At 41.4% G+C, this 21,442-nt stretch overlaps 1 protein-coding gene across 1 annotated transcript in view; it reads right to left on the reverse strand.

Moving 5' to 3' along the window:
• The window catches only part of LOC145401213 (zinc finger MYND domain-containing protein 11), a 643,482-nt gene that overhangs the window by 390,605 nt on the left and 231,435 nt on the right, over nucleotides 1–21,442 (reverse strand). Inside the window, exon 5 of the mRNA XM_080273521.1 lies at nucleotides 12,676–12,831. Coding sequence (XP_080129647.1) covers nucleotides 12,676–12,831 — 156 coding nt within the window. The remainder of the gene's footprint in view (nucleotides 1–12,675; nucleotides 12,832–21,442) is intronic.

Genomic DNA, 21,442 nt, shown 5'->3' on the forward strand with positions numbered 1-21,442 from the left:
TATATAGCCTAACATCCATGCTTTGCTATACGTCTTACAAACCATTTTTTCTTGCATGCAGAGAAGGCATTAGCATTCATTCTACAGCAAAGAACCATGGAATACCTGAAGCAACACTAAGATATGAAATCTCTGATTACCATCCAGTCAGCTTGAAAATGGGTCCAAAACCAGTGCTCTCAGATGCTGAGGAAGAAGTATTAGTGAATTATTTACAGTTACACCTTTGTGGCACAGTTGGCAACGAATGAGTATAATCTCATGGTTATGAGCTCAACTCAAACTCGAGGCATTACCTTCTAAGGAGTAGACTGTAGCACCAGACGAGCAGGGCAGTACACGCAAGGTGGACGAAAAGCTGACGACAGGGAGAGCTGGAACTCCCGTTTCATCAGTCCTCAGGACTAGTTCCTGACTATCCCCTTTGCTGAACTTTTTCAAGGTTTCAGTAACAGAGAGAGTAGGCCAGCATGCTCTCCAATACAAGTTTTTCTAAATGTCAACACCAAACTACATGCACATTACACACTACACTTCCATTAAAAAAAAAAAAAAAAAAAAAAAAAAAACAGCCTCTAATAACCAGGCCTCAGAGTCCTCAGGGGGGGACCACAAATGTCACCAACATCCACCCCTCTCCCAGTGACGAAACAATGAGTTGCCTGGAACCACTGTCTGATTCACTTCTTCATTTCTGCAAATTCGCGACCTTTCCTCTAACTTTCCCTCTGTTGAGCACCACCTCTGCTCCACTAAACCTCAACTTCTCTTCTTAACTGAAACTCAGCTCTCTGAGGCAACTGATAGCAAAACCCTTTTCTGAATTCCCCTATTTTCTCTATACTCATTTCAAAGCCAAAGGTGGCTGTTGTGTATATGCAAAGACTTATGTTGCTCTCGTGTTCCTGAACTTGATTCTTTTGAATTCTCTAATCTCTGGCTTTGGCTTGCCTATCATTCTTTGACTAAATATATCTGTGCTGTTTACTTATCCCCTAATTCTACTGACTATGAATAATTCTTCGATTATCTTACTTCTACGATGGAACACATCCTATCCGTCTCTCCTTTCTCTGAAATCTCCATTCAAGGAGATTTCAATGTTCACCATCACCTTTGGCTCTCCTCTCCTTTCACTGATCCACCTGGTGAACAAGCCTACATCTTTTCTATCCTTAATGACCTAGTGCAGCTTGTACAGCACCCTACCCGTATCTCTGACTGTCTTGGAGAGCATTCCAACATATTTGACCTCTTCCTTACAACTAATCCATCTGCTCATGCTGTTAATCTTTCTTCTCCATTGGGCTCCTCTGATCACAACCTTATTACCTTAACCTGTCCTATCGCTCCAGTACAGCCTGTGGACCCTTCGAAGAAATGTCAGTTATGGCACCTTGGAGCTGCTGATTGGGAGACCCTCAGGCAGAACATCTTTGATTTTCCATGGAGTGATTATTGCTTCCATGGCAGGGAGCCATCTGAGTGTGCCATGCGCATTACGGAGGTTATTTTCTCAGACATGGAACCATACATTCCTATCTCATATCCTTTGACTAATGCAAAAATGGGTTGGTTTAATCACGCCTGTTCAAATGCTGTCCACAACAAGGAAAAGGCCTATAAAAGGTACCAGATCACATCTTTACTTTGTTTCTGCCAAGAATCATGCTAAGTCTGTTCTTTGCTCTGCTAAAAATAATTTCATCCGTACTAAATGATCTCAACTCTTTAACTCGAGTTCTTCCCTCTCCTTCTGGCACCTTGCCAAAAACCTTTCTGACAAATTTACCTCATCATCTTTCCCTCCTCTTTTCTATTCTGATGACTCTGTAGCTATTTCTTCTACTGATAAAGCAGATCTCTTCACTCAGACTTTCTCCTCCAATGCCACCTTTGACAATTCTGATGCTGGTCCTCCATCACTTCCCCTCTCTGACTTCCTCATGGCTGATATTAAAATTTCTTCAACTGATGTATTTTCTGCCATCACTGGCCTCAATTTTAACAAGGTATATGAGCCTCATGGGGTCCCTCCTGTTGTCCTCAAGAACTGTGCTTCTGTGCTTACACCCTGCCCAGGTAAACTCTTTTGCCTTTGTCTATCTACTTGTACCTTTCCTCCTTGCTGGAAGTTTGCTCTCATTCAGCCAGTCCCAAAGACAGGTGACCATTCCCAACCCTCGTACTATCACCCAATTGCTTAACATTCTGTGTCTCAAACGTTTTCGAGTCTATTCTTAACAGAAAAATATTAAAGCATCTCTCCTATCACAACCTTCTTTCTGATCATCAGTATGGGTTCCGTCTGGGACGCTCCACTGGCGATCTTCTCACCTATCTTTCAGACTCCTGGTCATCCTCCTTTTGGGACTTTGGTGAAAGCATTGCCAATGCACTTGACATCTCAAAGGCTTTTGATCGAGTCTGGCATAAATCTTTTTTTTTCTTCCAAACTGCCCTCTTACAGTTTCTATCCTTCTATCTGTCCCTTCATCTATAGCTTCCTTTCTGGTCGATCTATAGCTGCTGTTGTAGATGGCCACTGTTCTTCTCCTAGATCTATCAATAGTGGTGTTCCTCAGGGCTCTGTCCTATCACCAACTCTCTTCCTTTTATTCATCAATGACCTTCTAGCTGTACATCTAATCCCATCCACTTGTACACTGATGATTCCACCCTTCACCTTTCCATTCGATTCCTGCAACGGTCATCTCAGCAGTTACTTCAACAAACAAGGGATGAGACTATGGCACACATAATGTCTGACTTGGCTCATATCTCTGACTGAGGTAAAAATAATCTTGTTGTTTTTAATGCATCAAAGACTCGGTTTTTACACCTATCAACCCGACAAAATCCTCCACAGGAGTGCCCAGTAATGTTTATTAATATCCAGCTCAATCCTGCATCATCTCTGAACATGCCTGGGGTTTCATTCACTCAGGACTTATCTTGGACTGATCATATTACATCTCCTCCAAAATCTGCTTCCAAGAGGTCAGGTGTGCTAAGCAGACTCCATACCTTCTTTACCCCTGCACAGTTGTTGACTTTATACATGGGTTTTATTTGCCCCTGTGTAGAGTACAACGTTCATGTGTAGGAAGGCTCCCCACATACAGCTCTTCTCAACTGGGTGGAGTCAAAGGCTTCTCGTCTCCTTAACTCTCCCCTTCTTACTGGCTTCCTTCAACCTCTGTCTCATCGCCACAATGTTGCATCTTTATCTCTTTTCTATCGTTACTTCAATGGTCACCGCTCCTCTGAACTGTCTGCTTGCATCCCTCCACCACTAAGACAGGTGGGTAGCACCTGTCTAGCAACAAACTCTCATCCCTTTACTGTCCAACTCTCTAATGCAAGAGTTAACCATTACTCCCGGTCCTTCATTTATGTAATAGGTCCATTCTGGAACTGTCTCCCTCTACAGTATCTGTATTTCCTATTTCTTATGATCTCCAGTCTTTCAAATGCAGTGTGTTCAAGCATCTCAAAATGAATGGATCTTGAATCTGGCTCTTTTTTATGTTGTTTTTGTTTTTTCTTGGAAGGAACGGTTTATGGGCTCCTGGCCTTTGGTTCCTTCTTCCTTGCATGAAAAAAAAAAAAAAAAGTCATGCAACAAAGCTCGGCCAGTAAATGAGTCTAATGTACTTAATGCAGTTTCCACCATTCTAAAGGATGAGAAAAATGGGAAATTCCAGAGGGCATTGCCTCCCCCCTTCAAGGATGACTGCCTTCTTGAGAAATGGTGGAGGCTTTTTCGTCACAGACACCCTACTATTACCTTCCAGAAACACTCACCACATGCAGAAAAAGTGTTAGCAAGGCATCTGTTTACCAATGGTTCGAGGATACCCTCAAGTACTTCACTGATAATGATCTCTTAGATGCTTTGAATAACCCATCTAGGAACTTTAATATTGATGAATCTGGCTTCTCACTCTCTCCTAAACGAGGCAGGGTACTTGCCCAATGTGGGGAGAAAGCGGTCTCTGAAGAGGCGTCAGCAAAGCGGAAGTGCAAAATCACAGTCCTAGCAATTGCATGTGCTGACGTAAGTGTCCCTCCATCCAAGATTATCTACTCCCAAATGGGAATAAATCCCATGATGAGTGAGGAGTTTCCACAAACCTATGAGTTTAGTACTGGTAAAAGTGATACGGGGAATATCACACATGAGACATTATATGAATATCTGTGCAACACTTTCAATGACTGGCTTAATACATACAACATCCAGAGGCCTGTCATTGTGTGACATGAGACAAAAAATGACTTCTACTTGGCCAAGACACTAAATGAACAAAACATAATGCTGTATGGCCTGCCTCCCAATACCACACACTTCTTGCAGCCACTAGATGTTTCTGTATTTGGGCCACTCAAGAGGGGCTGAGCAAAAACAGCTAAAGAATGGGAGAAGGCTTACAGTGTTGAAGCCATCATATAAGTAAATTTGCCAAAGTTTTCCTCCCAGCTTATGTCAAATATATGACAACTGAAAACATAAAATCTGGGTTTAGCAAAGGCAAACTGGTGTCATTTAACCCAGACAGCCCAGATTACTCTAAGCTTAAGGCTGGTCCAGCATTCAGAGCAAATGATGCATCAATCTTTGAAGGGATTAATCAAGGTCAGAGTCAGACCTAACTTTAATTATTAATTAATATGACTAAGACTTAATCTGAGTGTACTGAAATGGCACTGGCATGCAATGAAAGTGTCTTCCCAGAACACTCTGATTTTGTCACAATGATCATGTTTTTTCATGGGTGGAAAAGTTGAGATGGCTGTCCAGACAGACTCACCCCATTTGTTTCACAGAGGTATCCAGACATATGCTGTCCTGGAAGTCACAACAGCTCAAGAAGGGCAGGAGCATTACAGGTTTGTCCTATGCTTTAACTTGCATTTTCTAAAATGTGATGCAGGATTTGTATTTCTGTTGTGTCAGTTACTTTCAGCCAAAGGAATGAGCCAGGAAACATTAAAGCTTTATGCCACAATATTATAGGGTATTTATGAGTTTCGTTTCATTTCTTTACAGGTTTGACCGCTCTTTCTGTGACCTGATCCTTGACTTAGGCCACTCTGTTATCCTGAACTATTAAAGAACCATGCCCTTTCAATGTTCTGCACATGCCCTAGACTTCCAGATGTCCCAACCCTCCTCTAGTCAGTTAATCACAACACCCCTAGGAGACCTTACATGCTCCCCTTCTCCGTGTGACAGCCCTGTTGCTGGACTCAGTACTCTGTCTGATGCAGCCCAAAAGGACTGGAACAGCACATGGGTTAGCAGTCCTTACTTCTGGAAACATAACTTCTACCCTGAATGCAAACCTGGGAAAGGGCCCCCCAAAGAAAAACAGTTCTGGACAGAGTGTATGGTGTATCTTCTAGCAGGACAGAGTGTATGCTATATCTTCTAGCAAGATGGTAGAGGAATTAAAGAGGCAGAAAGACATGAAAAATAAACAAGAGGAAGAAAAGCAGAAAAAAAAACTTGAAAGACAGAACGGGCCTACAAAGTCTACAGGTCGCAAACGAATATCTCGGGTATCTAGACCTCCTAAGAGGTGTTCAACAAGTGTGGTTGCAGATCATGTGGACAGTTCTACAAATGACGAACACCAAGAGAGTATTCACAACTCATCAGATTACAGTATAACACTTGATGACAGAGGAAATTTTGGCAAGAAGTTGCCTTTGGAGGAGCCAATTGAAAATTCATGGGTTGGAGTGCAGGTCAGCGACAGGCCAGCGGCAGACACCATCATTTCACGTATATATTGGAAAGGTCATTGACAGTGATGAAGGTGGACTGAGTGTGTCTTTCCTACATCAAAAATCTGACACCTACTTTTTATCTGGCACTGAAGACACCTTATATCCAGTTCTTAAAAATGAGGTGGTGATTCTAGAATCTCCTACAACAGTAGTTCAGAATCACTTGAAGGGCTTTATACTCCCATCTGCCATTAAAATATCTATCACTTCCTACTTTCAAACATAATTCAGGCAAAATAGCCTAATGATCCTATTATTTTTTTATTATTATTATTTTTTTAAGAGTATGGCATTTCTGTTTAACTTTGCTTTAGTATCAGCATAAATGTTCCATGTATAACTTCCCTGGATCTCTAAACTCTATGTTAAAGACCTACAATGAGCCACTGCAGCAAATGAGTATGTTTAGTTATAATTTGTCTCTTTATTAACCTGTACTATCCCAGGCATTTTTGCAATTTTATACCCACCCAATCCAGGACCAACAACGGAAAAAATTTTTATTGCAAAACACAATCCAAATGGACATATAAATCAAGGAAAAGCAAAAAAAAAAAAAGTACTCCTTATAGGAGAAATAAAAGCAGGATGGCCATCGGTCATGTTTACAGCCTGGTTCCCCAAGCCATGAGTGCCGTTTTCCCACCCAGCTGGGAGGGATGACAGGGAATAGGCGAGGAGAAAGGGGGATTCCCCATTTTCAATATCCTCTTCCACTGGCTCATATTCCTCCCCAGAAGAGTCATCTAGGTCTTCCTCATCTGAAGAATCACTAAATGAAGGGACAGAAAGGTCCATATGACCATTTCAACAGCTTCCTATATCCCAATGAGGCAGAAAAGTGGCATGATTTTCGCAGCATTCTGACGCTATGACGGACAGTGGCACACTGATGTTACCCACTCATGCAGAACCAAACTCATTGCTACAAATGCTTGGGCACAGTGTTGCCAATATGTTAAGCTACTCATTAGCAAAAAATTAGCTAGATTAAAGCAGTTTGAGGCACACTACAGTGCTTGAATGTAGCTGTCGGCACCAACACATCACTGGGATTAATTGAGATGTTTTGTACTGTCGGCACCATGCTGACAGCAGGATGGTATGGGTTAATATTAGACTTAATATGGCCTAAGTCAGTCAGTTTTGTTGCCTAAACATTATAAGCTTATAACCAAAAGTACAATGCTTTCTTTCCAGTATTTATGAGCTTAGTATTAATATATGGAGTGTATAATATGGCCTTAAAAAAAAAAAAAAAAAAAAAAAAAAAAATCTGCATCTCCTCAGGTCCAGGTGCGTCTCATTAGAGTTCAGTGATGCCTGAGGAGATCTCTCTCTTAACCAATAACAGATATAAAAAACTTGTACAAGTTCTTCGAAAATATAATCTATCTATAGTATCTATCTATAGCCTGACGCCCTAATCCCGCAAAGGGTGGCCGCAGACAAAATGCCTCCAAGTCGCTCTGTCACCCACCATTTGACTACCCTCCTCCCAACTCATCCCCCCCTCCCTCATATATCTCTCAACTCCATCCCTCCACTTCATCCTCAGTCTACCTCTCCCTCTCCCTCCCTCCACCTCACCTACATACACCCTCTTAGTCAGTCTTTCATTCTCCATTCTCTCCACATGTCCAAACCACCTCAGTGTATTTCTCCTAATTTTCTCAACCACATCCACATCCACCCCACAACGTTCCTTCACTTCTTCATTTGTCAACCTGTGGCCATGTCACTCCACATGCTCCTCTCAAGTAATTCTTTTCTACTGCTCTCACTCTTGACTTGTTCCCCTCTTGCAGGGTCCACGCCTCACTTCCATATGTCAGTGTAGGGATCAAAATACTATCAAGCAGTGACTTCTTAACTTCCATACTCACCTCCCTATTCCTCATCACTGCTTTCAGTGAACCAACAACCTTCCTTCCCTGCTGTACCCTTTCACACACTTCATCCCCCAAAGTTCCATCCTAACTCATCACACTACCCAAGTACTTGAATGCACTCACATTCCCCATATCCTCACCATCCAACCTTACTGTACATTCTGTGACTTCATTCCTCTCAAAAACCATAACTTTACTTTTGTTTACATTAACTTTCAGCTTCCTCCTCCTACACACTGTCCCAAATTCATTCACCAAACCTTGCAACTCCCATTCATCTTCACTCAACAATACTGTATCATCAGCAAACAGCAACACCGGAATCTTCCAAATCTCACCCTCATTCATCAGCGCCACCCCCACATCCACTGCCCTACCTTGCACTTCCTTTACAACCCCATCCATGTATATATTAAACAGCCATGGAGACATCACACAACCCTGTTTCAGTCCCACATTGAGATAAAAGAACTCACTCAGCTCACCATCCACTCGCACCGCAGCCCTAGCTCCTTCGTACATACTCTTCACAGCACTCAACAATTTCCCCTCCACTCCATATATTCTTAATACCTTCCACATACCTTGCCTATCTATTCTGTCATAAGCTTTCTACAAGTCCATGAAGGCAGCATACACTTTCTTCCCTTCTCTGGATACTTCTCCACTAAACATCTTAGAACAAATATCTGATCTACACACTCTTTTCCCTTCCTAAATCCCCCTTGTTCTTCTCCAACTAGCTCCTCTGTCATACCCCTAACCCTATCAATGAGTATTCTACCATATATTTTACCAGTCACACTAGAAGGCAAATACCCCTATGGTTACCACATACTTCTCTCTCCCCCTTTTCCTTTGTAGAAAGGAACAATTATACCTGATTTCCAGTCCTCTGGAACCTTTCCCTCATCCCAAGCCAATCTACACAACTTCCATATCCACTCCACAACAATCTCACCCCCATACCACAGCATTTCACCACACACTCCATCAATTCCGGGGGCCTTTCCCAACTCGATCTTCATTGTTTCCACTACTTCTGCCCTACTGATCTCTTCCTCCCTCCTCTCATCTCTTCTTCTCCCAGCCATTCCCCAACCAATTATACATTCAACAAATCCTCAAAGTGCTCCTTCCATCTCCTCAATTTCTCTCTCTTCTCCACCAACAATCTATTATTCCTATCTTTCACCCCTCTACTATTTCCCCTTTCACACTGCCTTACTTTCTTTACCTCCTTCCAAAACAATTTCTTACTCTCCCTCCATTTCACACTCAGATTCCTCCCAAACTCTTCATCCACTTTCATCTTACTCTCCTTCACCAGTCTCTTCACCTCCCTTCTCCTGCTCACATATACCTCTCTCTTCTCTCTTTCATCTTCTCCCCTACCTCTCCTCACTAACCATTCACTATATGCCTTCTTCTTTTGTTCCACAGCTCGTTTCACCTCATCATTCCACCATGCTGTCCCTTGCACACCCTTGCATCTCCATTCCACCATGCTGTCCCTTGCACACCCTTGCATCTCCTCCTCACTCCACAAACCACCTCACACGCTGCGCCTATCTCTTTCGTGAATATCTTACATAAGTCTTCCACCCCTTCCATCTGCTCTAGCTCATACCTTCCCAATCTTTCTTCCACTATGCTCTTATACTCTGCCATTCTCACACTATCTTGCAAATTCTCCACTCTTCTCACAGAAGCTGTTTCCTCCTGTCTTCCCCTTCATCTCCTCACCCATTTTCTTTGCAGCTTTACCTTGGCCATCACTAAGTGATGGTCCGAGACTCCATTCCCCCACCCTCTCCACACTCTTGCATCCAACACTTGTCTTCTCATTCGCTCATCCACACACACTTAGTCTATCATTGCCTTTCGTTCAACAAGTTCACCATCCATCCTTCTCATTACTCTCCATGTATACCGGTGGATCACCTTATGCCGAAAGTAGGTGTTGGCTATTGCCAACCCCTTACCAGCACAGATGTCCACCAAAGCACTACCATTCCCATCTACTTCGGCTGGCACACCCACTGACCAACCACTCCATCCACTCGTACATTCCCAACTTTGCCATTCATGTCTCCAATCAAAAGCACTCTCTTGCTCCTCTCAAATTTGTCCATACATGCTTCTACACTCGCCCAAAACTCATCTTTCGCTCTTGCCACTCGGTAGCCCATGCTTGTATACCTACTTTCATCCTCACCCATACAATCCTTGCACCCACTGTTCCATACTCTCTTATATTCTCCTTCCACTTCTTGCTTATCATCAGACATACTCCCTCTCTTGCCCTCTCATTCTCATTGACTCCCGCACATATACCTAAACCATATTCCCATTCTCTCACCCTTTCACCTTACCATTTAGTTTCAGTCAATCCACATATATCCACTTAGCATCATCAAGCACCTGAACAATCTCTCTCTCTTTCACTTCATCATTCACTCCTCTCACATTCCAAGTTCCCACCTGCAGAATGTCATTTGTCCCTTCCTTAGTCGTCAACGTATGGTCCGTCTTGGTCCGAGGCGCTTTATTCGCTTGTTTAGTTAGTTCTTTTTAAGGGGTGGGGCACTAACCCACCACCAACCCTTTTAGTCGCCTCGTATGACAACCAGGGATACTGGGGGAGTATTCTTGAAACCCCCCTACCCCCAATTTCCAATCTGTTATTTGTCCCCCCTACCCCAATTTCCAATCTGTTACAGACTGAAAGAAACAACTCAGGAAAAAAAAAAAAAGTGCCAAATTTTGCATCTGCATTGGAACATTACCCCTATTGTAAAGCAGAGTCAACTGAAGGCTACAGTTGTAGCTTCTGACCGGACAATGGGAACCCCTAGACATAAGGTACCTTGTTAGTGGAATAATGAAGCAGAAACAGCAACTGGAGAAAAGAAGAAGCCATTTAATGAATGTAAGAAAGGTGGAGATGGAGTGTTGTATCTTGCAACCAAGGGCATGGCTAAAACCATGATTTTAAGATTTCTGCACCATTTTTTTGATGAACAATTGTCATTTTCAAAGATACAATCACTATGATCACCTACAAAGTCTCAGTGATACACATACAATTGCCATTTTAGCATTTATGATTGCTATGATCCCCTATGAGGCCTCAGCAGTTGATGTACAATCAACATTTTTGCTTACACGATTGCTATGATCCCTAAGATGAAGGCCTTTGAACTTGGTAACTATCAGGTGTGTCAGTGCTACCTGATCAAACAACAGTGTGGTGTTGGTGTTAAATCAGAAAGCAAGGTGTAGAGAGGCGAAATAACTACCAAACCAGGTGAACTGGAAGCTTATTTTTAAACCTGTGTTATGGGGGTGAAAATTTACAGAAATGTACCTCGAATGAATCCACATTTAAATGTGTTCAATTTACAACCAATCATTATCAGACTGGTTTTCCAGTGACACATCCTACAACCATAAAATAGGGTTTCCTGGTGCCATCTTCAAAAACAGTAATCATAGTTATGTACTTTTAAGCAGTCACGGCCACCACAGGCAATTATAATTATTGCATCCTGTGTAAATTTACATACAACAACGAACAGTACAGTACAAACTCTCTAATCCAAAAATGCAATTTCAAAAAACCGTCCTCCTTCCAAACTATTTTTCATGCAACATGGGGAATGCTGATAACACATCTACACACAATCTGCATACAGTATTTGAAGATTTTTATTATTATCATTTTCTTTTTTGACAAAAGCTGACAACAAAATACTAATACATATATTTGTATCCGTCTATCTACTGCTGAACGCCTTAATCCCGTAAGGGGTAAATCACCTCCATGGTGACCTGTCCCCCCCCCCATTTCACTGCCCTGCTCCCAGCTCACACCCCTCTCTCTCATATATCTCTCCACTCCATCCCTCCATCTCATCCTTGGCCTCCCCTTCCCTCCACCCATCTCACTTACATACACGCTCCTTGCCAGCCTCTTACTCTAAATCCTCTCCACATGGCCAAACCACCTCAATGTGTTTCTCCTAACACTTCCTATCAAGTCCAAATCCACAACACAACGCTCATTGTATTTATTGTTAATGGTACTGCTGGCTTTTGATTACCTGATCATCTAATTATCATTATGATTCTATGTTAGTGGTAGGTGGTGGCAACCATCATTCACTCACTTTATGTAGTGCTGCCTACTTCTTCCTTAGCCTTTATCATTCTTTTTTTGTGCCTGCCCTCCTCTCTTCCTATTTCTCCCATCTTTCCTGTCACTTCTTATTCCTTTTCTTTCCTTTACAGGTGGCTATACATTGAGTAACATGCCAAATGGTTTCCTGTAAGCCAGGAAACCATATACAATGCTGGGTGGTAACCATATAACCAAACCATTCATGCTCCCAATGTGTCAACAAGTGGGTTGGTGGAGGGTTAGTGCCCCTCCCTGTAAAACAAATAACTCAAAGTCAAGTGGCCACCTCTTACGGGATTATGGCGTCTGGCAATAGATAGACAGATAGATAGATTCTATGTTCCAAAAGTTTCCATTTTCTATAAAGTCCTTAGCCTTATACAGTTCAGATCTGAGTCTGGACGGGACTACATTGCATCTTGTGCACTGCATGAGGTATTAAGGGATGTATACTTAGGCCTTAGATCTAAAAGTGGAATGCACACTCCCAATTTTCTGATAATTTTTGAAGCACAGGAAAAAGATGGAACATGCCTGGCCTTCCTATAAAAGCTAGCTGCTGACTTCATTCTGTAATATAGGATGCAGGTTGACCATACCTAAAAACCATAGGCAGTACATAAATGACTGTCACAAATCACAGTTCTGCACTCCACTTTGTGATTCAAGGTTTAAGCATACTTCCCTAAATCTTACTTTATCAATGATGCCGGAGATTCAACATGAAAATCATCTAATTTCTGTGTAAATATCTACAAGACATATTTAAAGGATATGCTAAAAAGACGAGAAGCAATTCCTTACCTTACAGACAACACACACGAATGGCTCATTATCATACAGCTGGTCCTCAACATTGATGCACATTTTATGGAACACACGGTAACATTTGGAGCAACACACCACCTCCCCACCCTTGTGGCATTCAAAGCAGTACCAGTCATGACGGTCAGGTTCATCCTGGTAAAAAGCATAATAACCTAAATTAATCTATGGCAAAATTTCACAGCTCAACACACACATCGTAGTTTATGATACTAAAATTATTGTTGCTGTTGCTGCTGTAAGCCCCTGGCTCATTTGGATTTGAACCCAGAGGACTGCAGGAAACTGGCCACTTCAGCCAGGTGCTCCCAGAGATTTTTTGTCCAGGGTATGTTGAAGTTTTGTCTATGCTGTGAGAATGTGTATTAAATAAGTGAATCTGTTCCCATGTGAGGGGATGCTTTACAATGAACTGCTCATGAGCTGTACTATATTTTGTGTTGAAACTGTACAAAAGCAGAGATACTCTTGCTGTCAAGATGTGGCAGTCTCCAGTATCTTTCCTGCCTCACAGTAACAAAGATGCTGGAAAATCAGAAATATACTGTATCTACAGTACATACTGATATGCTGTTTATTACAGCAGTTTCAGTCCCTAGATCCCCTTGAAATAATGGGTCTGTCATACAAATGCAATAATATTAATACCAATTTTATAAACATGATTAAAAAAAAAAAAATCTTCATATGTAATGTAAAATACAGCACTGTGATCCCTTGCTTATCAAACATACTGTAATTGGCACTAAGCATGGTACGTGAAAACCGAACTGCATGATAACAAATACACAAAACCTATGGATGGAATTTATCCTAATTGGTCCTAGGCACCTCAAACTCAAACCTCAATTTTTTTCTTTTACGACAATTCAGACCCTTTAAATACAGTAGATAACATTATGTTAAGCACCAGAAACACACACAAGCACGGTTAGAATGATGACAAGGGCACAATAAGGGAGACCATTTAATTTCTTAATGGGTACATGTACCTCATCAAACCCTTCACCAGCCACTCATCTTGCCCCTAACTGTAAACTCATTGAGATAAATGTACGATTTAGTTTAAGCAGCTGCAAGATCTTACCAGTTGATTTCTAATTCTTAACATTTGTTTTCCATATTTTATATTATTTTTATGGTGGCAAATGATTGCCACAATTGTGGTGAATGATGTTAACAATACCCAAAGGAGCTGGAGACAAATGGATGGCAACAAAGAATGCTGTTTTTGGCACAAAATTACCCTTACCTGTGCTGATTTATCCAAACTTAACCTAGAATTTTGTAACTTAACCTACCTTATCATCTGTCATATAATGTGCACCCTTTCCCAAAAATTTTGCTTCTAAAATTGCCTTGAGCATGATACCATGAATGTTATGGCTCAGCATAGGCCTACGGTTTGGGATGCATGGTACGAAATTCACCAACAGTTACAAGCAAATCACTCAATTACCTTACTAATTAGTAATTAAAATGTCTAAAATGAAGTGTGCATCATCAAAGAATAAACAGCAAACTAAGCATTCAATCAGTTAGATATGCTCACATGGAGCACTGAGTGATTGCACCACCTTCATTGGTAAATTGTAAACAAAGTACTGTATGCTGATCACCTGCCAGCAAACATAAGGCAGCTGTGAAGGATTTGTATGCTTATGTATTTTTACTTTAAATTAATAATATATTGCAAAACCGTTATCCTAACTAGTGGTGGGTGGGGGTGCTCACCATCCACTCACTTGATGTAGTATTGCTCTTGGGTGACTGCCCTTTTCTCTCTTCCTTCCTTCTTTCCTACCTTCCTCTTCAGTCTTTCTTTCCTTCAGTCTTTGCTCTTCCTTCTGTTTACGGGTGACTATAAACTGATTGACAAGCCAAGTGGTCTCCTGTACAACAGGAAACTATTTATTATGCTGGGTGGTAACCATATAACCAAATTATGGTGCCCAGTGGTTTAGTGGATAATTAAAGCCCTCCAATGGGACTGAGCCCGGACAGATTTATATCCAAGGGATGTTTGGGGTTTATAGCTCATATAATGCCACTCAGGGATGAGTGAGACTGGTCACGCTCATCTTAAATGTCAGGACCAACTTGCCTAGCCCCCAGGCTCCTACACTCCTCATGGGACAACACAAGATTAGATGATGAATGAATGTTATCCTAACCTAATCTTATTTATTCTAAGCTTTTTCAGCAGTCAAGGTTAAGTTACTGTTGGTTAGGTTATGGGTAAGTAGTTTGTTTACACTGGGTTGGGTAAGGTTAGCACTAGCGTGGTTAATTTAGGTTAAGTTTGGTGTGCTTAGGTTTAGTTTGGTTGTGTGGTAAGGTTAGGCTATGTTTGGTTGGGTTGGGCTATATTGTCCTGTTACGTTAAAGAATTCGGGGTAGGTAAGGGTAGCATATTTATATGTAAGGTTTGACTTGTACTAATAAATTTCAGTAGTTCTATGTAGCTTTTAGAAAGTCTGCCATTAAGCTTGATTAACAAACACGACTGAATCAGGATGAAAGACTAACAAAATGAATAGGAAAAACAAATTCATCAATAAACAAATCATTTACCATCAAAATTATTTGAAAACAGTGATCCCTCGCCTATCCGATGTAAACGAGCCATCGGTACATTCGGACACAGATGATGTCCAGATACAGAACAATACCCATACCATTCAGACCCTACTTATATGTACAGTACCCCTCCTAATTTTGGCAGTGTTCTTTGGTCTCTCTGTTACTTAGACATCAAAATACGCATGGGAATATCTGATACAATGCTAGACTCTATGAAAAAAATGCATAAAAAACAAAAATCCACAAAAGAATCAACGAAGATGATGAAGGTTGCAAAAAGAATTTTAACAGCTACAGTACTGTATTGTACTGCACTTATCACCCAGTGAACGGCAGACAGGTGTCGAAACCCGCTTGCCTGTACAGTAGCTGGTGTACAGTAATCCCATGTGTTCTAGTGGCTAACGTAATCACTTAACGAATGTCGGAAAACTCCTCCTCCTCTAACCGTTGGTTCTGGATGATGAGTGGAGACATGTGGTATCTACCACTGAACATAGCATTGCCATGTCTCTACCGGCCAGCCAGGTGACTCTGACCATTCGGTATGGAGGCAGACTGCTATTTTTGCTCAGCTGGTGGGTTTGGTTCCATTACTGGCACGTGGCTCAAGAGTTCGGGCAGGCAACTTTGACCATTCAATGAGGAGGCAGATGGTCATTTTTGCTCAGCTGGTGGGTTAGGGTCTATTACCAGTGCACAGCTTAGGAGGCTGGCTGGGTGACTTTGACCATTAGCTGAGGAGGCGGATGGCCATTTTCGCTCAGCTAGTGGGTTAGGTTCTATTACCAGTGGGCAGCTTGAGAGGCAGGCAAGACGACCCTGACCATTCGGTGAGGAGGCGGATGGCCATTTTTGCTCAGCTGGTGGGTTAGGGTCTATTACCAGTACGCAACCAGAGAGGCCGGCTGGCCATCCAACTGATTTTCTTATTCTGCTGGCTGTCCAACTGGCCATGTTGGAAATTTTATGTTTGGATACGGACAAAGAAATCCAGATACTGACATGAAAATCCAAGGTCTAACGATTGGATATGAAGCTTGTTCGGATACAGGGAAATCAGGTAATCAAAAGGTTACTGTAATATTGAAAAAAAAAAAAAAAAAAGGGTGAAGAGGAAGTGACTCAGTACTGCGATGTACTTCTGCTTAAACTACTACTTCTTGTGGATTTGAGGGACACGGCTAAAACAATGGCCCAGTGCCCTTCCAATGCAGACTGATCAGGGCCTCACGTAATATGCTGGAATGCTGCCTAGATTTACAAATGAAGTCAGATGTGCTGCACGACACATTGCTGTAACCAACAGTCCCCATTACCCCCTCCCAAGAGGATGTGAAGAGACAAATTAAAAAAATGAAGAGATGCCAGACGGTCTTCCAAAAGTGTGCAATGGGAGTGGAACCTAGGACACCATAACATGAAGTATTCTATGGTATCCTCAACCTGGGGACACCAGTGGCATCAAGGGTGCTCTATCATACACAAACAATACAGGAGACTTGCAAGGCCCGTGTGACCCAACCGTAACCTGGAGATGGCAACATCAACATCCTAACAGGGATGGCAAACCCAAGGGAGTCAGAGCGAATGTGTCCCAGGTGGGAGGCATGGTCAGCTGCAAAGTTTGAATTCCAATATGACATGCATGCACTGAGTGCGAGGTTAGGGAATGCAGCAGTATCAGGTGCCACATACACCAACGTATTGGAGGTCACTGCCCACCTTGTTCCTGTGTCTGCAATTTCATTGCCACAAATGACAACATGTGGGGGAGTCCACTGAAGGCAGAAGTGCCAGGGAGGAATAGCAAGGAGAAGGAGGTACTCCAAAACACCATGGACAAACCAGATATGAGTCAAAGGATGATCTGAGAGGAGGAAGGTAAGAGAGGATTGCAAGTCAGTATATAAAACCACCGGCTGGGAATGGAGGAAGACCATACAAACTCAAGGGCCTGGAGGATGGCTAGGAGCTCTGCAGTTAGGACATCATACAGGGGCATCATTTGGGGGGGGCAGCGAGGGGCGCTAGCCCTCCCCCAAGCTTTTCGAGGGGGCCTCCAAATCTACTACAATTAATGAAAAAAATATAAGGTTAACATCATGAAATTAAAAATAATTTGTATTTATCCTCTGTACGTTTTGAGTGAAATATATCGTGTGTGTGTGTGTGTGTGTGTGTGTGTGTGTTCTTACCTAATTGTACCTAATTGTATCTTTATAGGAATGAGTCAAGCTCATACTGTCCCATGTCTTAACCATATTTATTGTACATATCCTTAAATCTGTGAATTGTTTTGGCACACACTATTTCATTCAGTAGTGCATTCCACTGATCAACTGCTCTATTTGGGAAACTAAATTTCCTTACGTCTTTATCACCTCTCTTTTTATGCAGTTTTTTTGCAGTGTCCTCTTGCTGATGCTTCCCTATATGTTAAGTAATCATTTATGTCTATTTTCTCCTTCCCTGATATGCATTTATATAGCATAATCATGTCACCTCTTTTCCTTCTCTCCTGTAGTGTTGGTAGATTCAGTTTATTTAGTCTTTCTTCATAGCTTAGATCCCTTAAGCTTGGTACCCATCTTGTAGCGGCCCTTTGAACTTTTTAAATCTTGTCTATGTGTTTTTTGAGATGTATTTACCTATTTGTATTTACCTATTTGTAGTATACAGGAATTGAGCAATGCTCGTGTTGTCCTGTCTCCATATCCACATTTATCAAGTCTACCTTTACACACATGAATGTTTTTCTCATGCACCACCTCTTTGTCTAAGTCGTTTCAAATATTTAAGAATATACCTAATTGTGATATACACGGAATGTACTATGCTCGTGGGTTTCCATCGCTGTTTCTCAATAAGTCGAATTTAACTTTAAACTCGTTTAAGTTTTTAGACTGGACGATCTCTTTGTCCAGGCTATTCCATAAGTCTATACTTCTGTAAGGAAAGCTATATTTCTTGATATCCTTCAAGCAGCTTGACTTTTTCAATTTCATTCCATGTCCTCTTGTTGCTCTCTTATCCCAGACAAACAGATCTTCTTTGTCAATTTTATCTACTCCCACCATGGTCCTGAACACCGCAATCATGTCTCCCCTCTTTCTCCTTTCCTCTAACGAAGGCAAATCCAGTTTTTCCAGCCTCTCTCTGTATGACAGGTCTGTTAGACTGGGGACCATCTTGGTTGCTGTTCTTTGTATTCTCTCAATCTTGTTTATATCTTTCTTTTTGTGTGGGGACCACACTACCGCTGCATATTCTAACCTGGGGCGGATCATGGCCACTATCAATTTTTTCATCATTTCCTCATCCATATAATGAAATGCTACTCTTATGTTAGTCAAGAGCTTATAAGTCTCTCCAACTATCTTGTTAATGTGCTTTTCTGGTGACAAACTATCTTGGACCAGCACTCCCAAATCTTTCTCTTCTCTCCTTTTTGTGATTAATTCATTACCCAAAAAATAATTCAGTGATGGTCTCCTGGTACTTTTACCCATTTCCAATATTTTACATTTCTTTACATTAAATTTCATTTCCCACGTCCGGCTCCAATTGTGTATCCTATCCAAATCCTCCTGCAGTATTTTACAATCCTCCTCAACCTCTATCTTCCTCAAGATCTTTACATCATCAGCAAACAGACTCGCATAACTGTTCACTCCATCTACCATATCATTTACGTAAATCAGGAACATTACTGGCGCCAACACTGAGCCTTGAGGGACTCCACTTGTTACTTCCCTCCATCCAGACATCTTTTCCTTTATTACTGTCCTCATTTGTCTGTCTCTCAAAAAGTCTGTCATCCATTCCAGAAGTTTCCCCTTTAGTCCTCCTATATATTCTAGTTTCCACATTAGTCTCTTATGAGGTACCTTGTCAAAGGCCTTCTCTAAGTACACACAATCCACCCAACCATCTCTCTCCTGTACCACATCAATCGCTCTTGAGTAAAAGCTCAACAAGTTTGAAACACATGACCTTCCACTTCTGAATCCAAACTGACATTCAGCCAAAATATTCATCTCTTCCAGATATTTTATCCATCTGTCTTTCAGGATTCTCTCACACAATTTTGCGACCATGCTGGTTAGAGACACTGGTCTATAATTCAGGGGTTCTTCCCTGTTTCCTCCCTTGTAAATTGGTACCACATTTGCCCTCTTCCATTCTTTTGGCACTTTCCCCTCTTCCAGTGAGCATACAATTAAGCTGTGAATTTTATCCGCCAGTTGTTCTCTGCATTCCTTCAGTACCCAATTAGAAATTCCATCAGGTCCTGGGGCTTTCCTTACATCTTGAGTTTCCAGTAATTTATACACTTCCTGCACCTCCACTTTTATATCTTTCATCACCGGGACATTTCTAATCACTCCCTCCCCTTCCACAAGCTCCTTTTCTTTAGTGAAAACTGACTGGAAACGTTTGTTCATTATTTCTGCTTGCATTGCCGCATCCTTAAAGACCTCTCCATCTACTTTCAGCTTGGTGATTCCTTCCTTTTGTTTCAGTTTGCCATTAACAAATCTATAAAACAGTTTGGGTTCATCCTTGCATTTGTCAATTATACCTTTTTCAAAATTCCTTTCTTCTTCCCTACGTATTCGTGTGTATTCGTTTCTTGTTCTTTTATATTCTTCCTTTGTTCTGTCGTTACCTCTCTTTCTCCAATTGTTCCACGCCTTATCTCTCTCTTTTTTGGCTATCATACACCTTCTATTAAACCACTCCTTTTTCCTGTTTTCTTTCCCTCTTACTCTTGGTACAAATTTTTCCACTCCCAAATTATAGAGGTCTAGAAAGATATCCCACTTCCTCTGTATCTCTCTTGTTTCTCTGAATTTTCTCCAATCCGCATTTTCAAAAAAGTTTCTCAATCCTGTAAAATTTGCTTTGCCAAAGTTGTATCTTCCCTGTCTATGAAGCTCGTCTCTTGGCTCGACGTTTCCTATTAACATCTGGAACTCAATGACCACGTGATCACTTTTTCCCAAAGGACAGAGATATTCCAATGATTCTATTACATCGGGTTCTTTGGTGAACAGTAAATCTAACCTTGCTGGTGTGTCCTCACCTCGAAACCGTGTCTCTTCTTTGACCCACTGCGTCATCACATTATTCATTATTATATTTAATAACATAGTACCCCACGAATCCTCGCCGCCTCCCGAGTACCATTCCTCCCAGTTCACCTCTTTACAATTAAAGTCACCCACCAAAATTATATTATTGCTTTTCTCAATTATTTTTTGCAAGTAGCTAGCCATATCTGACAACATCTCATGGTATTCGTCATCCTTCCATGCTCTCGTCTTTGGGGGAACATACACTACCGCCATATCTCTCTTAACATTCTCTCCAGTTTCTAATTTCATATATATCACTTCAGCCCTGCCTTCTCCCATTTCCACAGTATCTACATTTATGTTGTTCTTCACTGCTATCATCACTCCTCCTCCCTTTTTTCTTTCCTGTCTTTTCTCCACAGTTTATATTTACCATCTCCCAAATGAACATCAATATCTTCTCTTAATTTGGTCTCTACAAGGCACATGACATCAGGTTCATGTTCTCTCAAGAAATCATTAATTTCGATCCTTGTCGATATGAAACCATCAACATTAGTATATATCACCTTCAAATTATTTTTGACATTATTAATACCCTCTTCTCTCCTACTCTCTGTCCGTACCACTTCTTCAACTTCTGATCTTTCACAACCATCCCCCCTAGTTTCCTTCACTTCTATTTCCTTAAATACCATTTCCTTACTTTCATATCCAACACTCTCCAAAAAAAAGTATTACGTTCTTCCTCTGTCCTCTTATCATTTTTTCCTTTACTTCTTCCTTTAATGATTTTAAAACTTCTCTTTCTTCTTCATTCAGATCTTTTCTTATTATAATATTTTCCATCCCCGCCTCTTTGCTTAATTTCCAGGTCACTTTAAGTATCTCATTTATTACACTTTCTGATGTAAACTTGACTCTCATTGGTCTTGTTTCCCCTTTCTTATAAGGCCCTATCCTCCTTACTTCCTCAATTTCTTTTACCCACTTGTCTCCTTCGGGGTCAATCTTGCCTAATATTCCTCTCACCATGTTCGTGTCTTTCTCGAGTCTTGCGAACCTAACCTTTTCTTCCTCTT

The sequence above is a fragment of the Coenobita brevimanus genome, chromosome 55, assembly GCF_032717465.1.
Source record: "Coenobita brevimanus isolate Jiangsu-jjx chromosome 55, ASM3271746v2, whole genome shotgun sequence".
Lineage (NCBI taxonomy): Eukaryota > Metazoa > Arthropoda > Malacostraca > Decapoda > Coenobitidae > Coenobita > Coenobita brevimanus.